The sequence below is a fragment of the Procambarus clarkii genome, chromosome 11, assembly GCF_040958095.1.
Source record: "Procambarus clarkii isolate CNS0578487 chromosome 11, FALCON_Pclarkii_2.0, whole genome shotgun sequence".
Lineage (NCBI taxonomy): Eukaryota > Metazoa > Arthropoda > Malacostraca > Decapoda > Cambaridae > Procambarus > Procambarus clarkii.
In genome coordinates this window covers 2,052,706-2,060,047 of record NC_091160.1, presented here as the reverse complement: position 1 = coordinate 2,060,047, position 7,342 = coordinate 2,052,706, and the positions used below count along the sequence as shown (strand labels likewise).

General features: G+C 39.8%; 1 protein-coding gene across 1 annotated transcript; it reads right to left on the bottom strand.

The window, feature by feature from the left end:
- Positions 1-3,629: 3,629 nt before the first annotated feature.
- On the bottom strand, positions 3,630-6,999 carry LOC123751501 (putative ammonium transporter 1). Its single transcript, XM_045733584.2, has 9 exons — positions 6,870-6,999; positions 6,574-6,663; positions 6,044-6,271; positions 5,460-5,659; positions 5,089-5,325; positions 4,772-4,883; positions 4,302-4,538; positions 4,066-4,170; positions 3,630-3,928 (listed from the first exon to the last, which is right to left on the bottom strand). The coding sequence occupies exons 1-9, from the start codon at positions 6,997-6,999 to the stop codon at positions 3,630-3,632; spliced, it is 1,638 nt and encodes a 545-aa protein (XP_045589540.2).
- Positions 7,000-7,342: the final 343 nt, after the last annotated feature.

The following is a 7,342-nucleotide window of genomic DNA, read 5'->3' as shown; positions in this document are numbered from 1 at the left end:
TTAAAATTAACGTAGATATATGACCGAACCTAACCAACCCTACCTAACCTAACCTAACCTATATTTATAGGTAAGGTTAGGTTAGGTAGCCAAAAAAAGCTAGGTTAGGTTAGGTTAGGTAGGTTAGGTAGACGAAAAAACATTAATTCATGAAAACTTGGCTTATTAGGCAAATTGGGCCTTGAATAGTAGGCTGAGAAGTGCGTTCTGGCTATTAGGTACGACATATATATATATATATATATATATATATATATATATATATATATATATATATATATATATATATATGTATATATATTGGTGTATACTGGCAGCAGGTTTTCTTTCAAACATGTTTCATTGAATATGACCGCATATTCTGTATTTATTATTTTCTGGTTTAGGGCTTCTATCCCTCTAACTATTTTCTTAGCATCAGGGCTTAATTGAAATAGGAGTTCTCCAAAACTCATTTTCGTACTTTTAAGGTGAAGAAAAGAAGTGATTTACTATAGAGTGTATTACACTTATTTGTATAATTTGCACGACGTGCAAATTACGTCGAGCAAATTATACAAATAAGTGTAATACACTCTATAGTAAATCACTTCTTTTCTTCACCTTAAAAGTACGAAAATGAGTTTTGGAGAACTCCTATTTCAATTAAGCCCTGATGCTAAGAAAATAGTTAGAGGGATAGAAGCCCTAAACCAGAAAATAATAAATATATATATAGTAGTAATATATATATATATATATATATATATATATATATATATATATATATATATATATATATATATATATATATATATATATATATATATATATATATATATATATATATATATATATATATATATATATATATATATTACTACTATATATATATATATATATATATATATATATATATATATATATATATATATATATATATATATATATATATATATATATATATATATATATATATATATATATATATATATATATATATATATATATATATATATATATATAGTAGTAATGTAATTTTGCCAGCACTGTAATTACTTTACATGATTAAATACTCCCCGAAAACAGCACCATTTGGTCACCACTTGGTCCGGGAGACATCTCCCGTCACGCAGGGTGCAGTCGCACCTCCACAGATCTCCGGTATCATCTATTGATACTGGAAATGGCTCAAAAGGGCCACCACTTATGGGCTATTCATGCCCAAGCCACCTTTTGGGTGGCTTAATCTTCTCTCTCTCTCTCGTGTTTGTCCACCATCTGGTCACCATTTGGTCCGGGAGACATCTCCCGTCACGCTGGGTGCAGTCGCACCTCCACAGATCTCCAGTATCATCTATTGATACTGGTGATGGCTCAAAAGGGCCACCACTTACGAGCTATTCATGCCCGTGCCACCTTTTGGGTGGCTTCATCTTCATCTTAACACATTCACAAGGGAGACATCTCCCGTCATGCAGGGTGCATTCGCACCTCCACAGATCTCCAGTATCAGCTCTTGATACTGGTAATGGCTTAAAATGGCCACCACTTACGGGCTATTTATGCCCGTGCCACCTTTTGGGTTGCTTCATCTTCATCTTAACACATTCATACGGGAGACATCTCCCGTCATGCAGGGTGCATTCGCACCTCCACAGATCTCCAGTATCAGCTCTTGATACTGGTAATGGCTTAAAAAGGCCACCACTTACGGGCTATTCATGCCCGTGCCACCTTTTGGGTGGCTTAATCTTCATCAATCATCAATCAATAAAGAAGATATGGACCATCTGGTCACCATTTGGTCCGGGAGACATCTCCCGTCACGCAGGGTGCAGTCGCACCTCCACAGATCTCCAGTATCATCTATTGATACTGGTGATGGCTCAAAAGGGCCACCACTTACGAGCTATTCATGCCTGTGCCACCTTTTGGGTGGCTTCATCTTCATCTTAACACGTTCACAAGGGAGACATCTCCCGTCATGCAGGGTGCATTCGCACCTCCACAGATCTCCAGTATCAGCTCCTGATACTGGTAATGGCTTAAAATGGCCACCACTTACTGGCTATTTATGCCCGTGCCACCTTTTGGGTGGCTTCATCTTCATCTTAACACATTCACAAGGGAGACATCTCCCGTCATGCAGGGTGCATTCGCACCTCCACAGATCTCCAGTATCAGCTCTTGATACTGGTAATGGCTTAAAATGGCCACCACTTACAGGCTATTTATGCCCGTGCCACCTTTCGGGTTGCTTCATCTTCATCTTAACACATTCATAAAGGAGACATCTCCCGTCATGCAGGGTGCATTCGCACCTCCACAGATCTCCAGTATCAGCTCTTGATACTGGTAATGGCTTAAAAGGGCCACCACTTACGGGCTATTCATGCCCGTGCCACCTTTTGGGTGGTTTAATCTTATAAAATATTGTTATTTTATAAAATACAAATCTTCTGAATTTGTTTGGGTAATAACACCAGGAAATAATAAACAATATGGATTATTGATACAAATACATTTACTATTGTTTACAATTTAAATTAACAGCATTACAAAAATAGATTAATTAATTGTATACACGCACATACTTTCACAACTAATGACAAACACACATAATGTCATAAGTGATGACAACTACACACACACACACTTTCATAAGTAATGAAAACACACATACAGTACTGTCATAAGTGTTATGTATCAATAATACTTGATTCTGACATTTTTCATGATAAAGCATTAATGTTCCTAAATTCCTTCCTCAGTTATTGTGAGATTAACATTACGTCCTTTTTGTTTTCGTTGAGTATTGTTTGCGTTAACTGTAGCGTGCTTGTATGTTGTATTTTTTGACGCTATTTCATGTTTATTCATGTGGGGAGAGACAGTGGCGTCTCGTGGGAGGGGAATGTACAGGGGAATCTACTCTGTACATATACAGAGTAGTCATTGATGCACGCATTGTATCCAGCATAGCATCACTGATTCACCCCTGTAATTATTCAGTGTTCTTGTGTGTACATGTATTTTAATTACACCTTAGTTATGTTTAATGTATATTACGGTATTTATAAATATGTTCATAAGTATTACTCGCTGCAGATAGCAATGTATCTAAAAATATTCATTTGGGCCTTAATTGGTAATATGTTGACCCCACGCCCCATGCTACTGGACACTTGGCAGCCAGTAGCATAGGTGGAGTTATCCGAGGGGGACCTGAATTATAAGATAAGTCAAAGGTCCCTGTTTAGTTCAGTTAACATAGTTACTTGCCTGGTTAGACCATTATTTGCTTACCCATATATTCTTATATCGGGTAAGTTAGTGATCAGTGCCTATAAATATTATCTAAACTTATTAAATGAGAATATATCTGGTGATTCTTGGCTACCTGTGTGTATTTATTTGATATGTCTGATTGTTTCTTTGTTATCCCTTCATGAAGTATATTGATGTGTTTGTGAAGCAGTCGTTTCTTTAATCCCTAGACAAGGCCACATTTATTATTTAATTATTGCGAGACACATGAACCTTACCCATAACAATAAGTAATGACAAACACACACATACTTTCATAAGAAATGACAACATACACATACTTCCATAAGTAATAACACAGAAAAGAGAATCTTAAAGCTTTAGGTTTCGTCAAAAGCCTCATTCGGGTAACAATGAGGGTCTTGACCACGTTGATCTCTGGGTTCAACGAGGACTCGCAGATCATGGTCTCCCAGTCGGACTGTGAAGCCAGCTTCAGAGACACTATTGTTGGAGTTCAAGTGGTTAGCTTCGTGGTTGTTGAGGGACACGACGGGCGAGAGGTGGGATGGGACTGGTCCTGCACGACTCCAGTATACAAGGTGTCCAGGGACTGGAGCTGGGTCCTGGGAATTAGTCAAACCAAATTCTTCTGGGGCAGACATGTTGGGTGGAAGATCTGGAAAATAATGGATTAGATGAATAGTGGAAAATGTTGATAACAAAACTGTATGAATTTCTATGATGCATTTCATTAATATCAAATAAATAAACATCACACACAAAACTTTAAAAGCAACTTAGTTGACAACTTACTTGAATTCCTCTTGTTCTCCTGAGTGTTTACGGATCCATCGTACTGGCTCTCCAGCCAAGCGTCAGCTGGGTAGGCTGGCTCCCCGTGCTTCAAGATGTCCATTCCTGGCGTATAGATATTGTTAGAGATATAGAACATATACAATGTATAATGAATGCGTTCATAACACTAAAAATATAACAATTATCAATTATATAATACAAAAGTGAAAACTTTATGTATTATCTTCCCTTGCCTGCAATTTCCATTTCTGGAGGCACCCTCAAGAGGCCGAGCAGCCTGAGGGAACCAAACATAACTAAACAGAGACCACCAGACCAGGCCACTATGGCCAGCGCCCCCACTATGTTCCAGGCGAGGACCTCCGCGCTGCCCCCGTACACAATGCCACCATCCTGGAAGAGGGCCACAGCAACCAGCCCCCACAACCCACCTCCCATGTGTACAGCCACAGCATCAAGTGGGTCGTCAACTGTGGAAGAAATATTTATTAACTTTACATCCACAACCTCAACAGTCCCAATATGCACGTACGCTTCCCAATAATATAAAATTTTATAAATATTATTATTTAAGTATATGCCATCTACAGAACATAACGTTAAAGTTAAAATATTTCAAACTCAAGTTAGATAAAACTGGCTACTTGTTGCCTTCTTGAGACAAAGTTAAGAAAACTGAGCGGTGAGAGAAGCAGTGACGTACCCTTCATCTTAGGCAGAAGGGTGTGGATGGCGAGGAACACTGATCCACCCACTGTACCAATGACACTGGCACTCCACGGCCGCACAACGTTGCACCCGGCAATGATTGACACCTGTCATGGAAACATGTCCTTAAGCATTGGATAAACAAACTCAGACATATTGCAAGTAACACCATTTTGATAAGAAATTTGTTATGTTATCATAATACTAAGTTAAGTTTAAATCAAACGTCTGTCAATGAAAATTTACAGCGAGCAGAGTCCATCATACTAGCACTAATGGACTCCCGGCCACACAGCGCAGAGCGGTACTTACCATGCCAGCGAGAGAACCATTAAGAGCCATTAGGAAGGACCAGGTGGACTCCCTCCCACACAGCACAGAACGGTACACCAGGAGCACAGCGATGCCTCCTGAAGACGCCGAGATCACAGTGTTAAAGACAGCCTTGGCAATGGCTACAGCATCACCCTCGTGGCTGATGGACGCTTGGGACCCTCCGTTGAAGGCCAGGAACCCGAAGAGCAGGATGAAGCCTCCCAAAGCTGCCAGCTGGAAGTTCAAACACAACTTTACACCTCCACCTTGACGTGTAATATTTGTATTAAACATGATAATCCACAAATATTTATATCTTGCTTCATGACTTCAGATAATAATATATTACCACTGTTCTATGAACATACCGGCACAGAGTGTCCACGTATCTCCTTGCCCTTGGGTCCGAAGCGACCAATTCTGGGCCCAAGAATTACAGCCCCAACAAGAGCTGCCACGCCCCCTGTGAGGTGGACGACGCCAGATCCACCGAAGTCCTGGTAGTGTTGAGTCTTGAGCCAGCCAACGTCTGACCAGGTCCAGTGTGACACCACCAGGTACACCACAGCTGTACAAACACAAATATTATCATAACTGAGCTGTTACAACACACAAACATGATTAAAACACGGCACACTACAGCTGTACCAACACTGCTGTATTTTATAATGTATCTATTAATTCCGTGGGAAATGTATTATTGTTTGCATTGCCTTTTAAATTTATTGAGAAACACATAAAGTTTAATTATAATGATCAGTGTTAGGCTATTATTGTCTAACAAATTGTCTTTCTCTCAAGATTGCCCTGTTAAGGTTCCTCTCAAATATTATCTAAATTATATAAATAAAGCCAGTGAGTAAAGTTATTTATTCATTGACCACAAAATAGTGTAAAGTATCCTGCTAAATTTGAAACATACTTTACAGAGAGAAAGAGGCTTCACACCCACCTGACAGCACGGTCGTGTAGATGAGATAAGCATTGAAGGCACACCGCTCAGCCATCGACCCCGAGATGATGGTGGAGGCTGTGGTGGCGATGACGAATTGGAAGAACCAGAAGGCCAGGTGCTCGTCCGACAGCCCGTACGACGCCCAGTACTCTGTACCAGAGAAGCTGTTCCCGCCTCCAAACGCCAGCGGGAACCCCACCAGCCAGTACGCTATGCCACCAATGACTGGGGAGAGTAACAGGGCAGATGGTTAGTACAGGGTGGGGACGATTGTGGAATTCATATCATTATTACTACGTGAGGCTTGGTGGGAGGAAGTCGGTTAATTGAATACAGAGAACAATTTAGTATATAACACCAGCAGATGGAAAAGCAAAAGCAGGAAATTACAGGAATACAAGAGTCGGCAAAGTTATATACATTGAGAGCTTACTTTAGCTATGAGATAGGAATAAAAAAATCATGTGCTGGTTCACCAGACATAAGCCAGATACGATAACAAATAACGAAGGTGTTTGATAACTTACAGACATCGAGCATGTTCTTGAGAAGGATGTTGGTGGTGTTCTTGGACCTTACGGAGCCTGCCTCAAGGAATGCGAACCCGGTCTGCAAGACTGAAATATAAACAAATGTTAGTCAAAAGTACAAATTGCATTCCAAATACATTATTCTAAGCATAATAAAACAAAATCTAACACACAGATTATTGTACGTCTATATAAAATACAACTATTTTATTAATATACAAAATGTGAAATAGGTGCTATATATATGTTTAAATACTTGAAAAAAGAGAGAAAACACAGATTTTGGTACTTACTGAATATGAGGATGCCGAACACAATGAGGAAGAGGGTGTCCAGGTCCTTCTGCAGAATGTCCAGTTCCCGGGACATTGGCGTCGGGTTCTCGCCAGACATTAGTAAACTTACATTGTGTCCGGCATCCATATTTGTTGCTGCCAGCGAGACTTCCAGATCTCTCAAATTGTAGCTTAAAAATTATTAGCAAAATAAATTTCCAGACAAAATTAACACGTCGTAAATTCCTGTGGATGTAATGTGGAGCAAGCCAAGCAGCTCCGAGGGTCTCGCCCTCCTGCTGCCAGGGCCTGCAACCTAATATCTAATTTCAGCGATTGATTGATTGATAAAGACTAAGCCACCCAAGAGGTGGCACGGGCATGAATAGCCCGTAAGTGGTAAATTTTTTTTCTCAGTATTCTGAGGTTGCTTTTAACCATCAAGCTGTTATCGCGGGGGAGGATACTGCTTCACAGTCTTTATGAGGGTG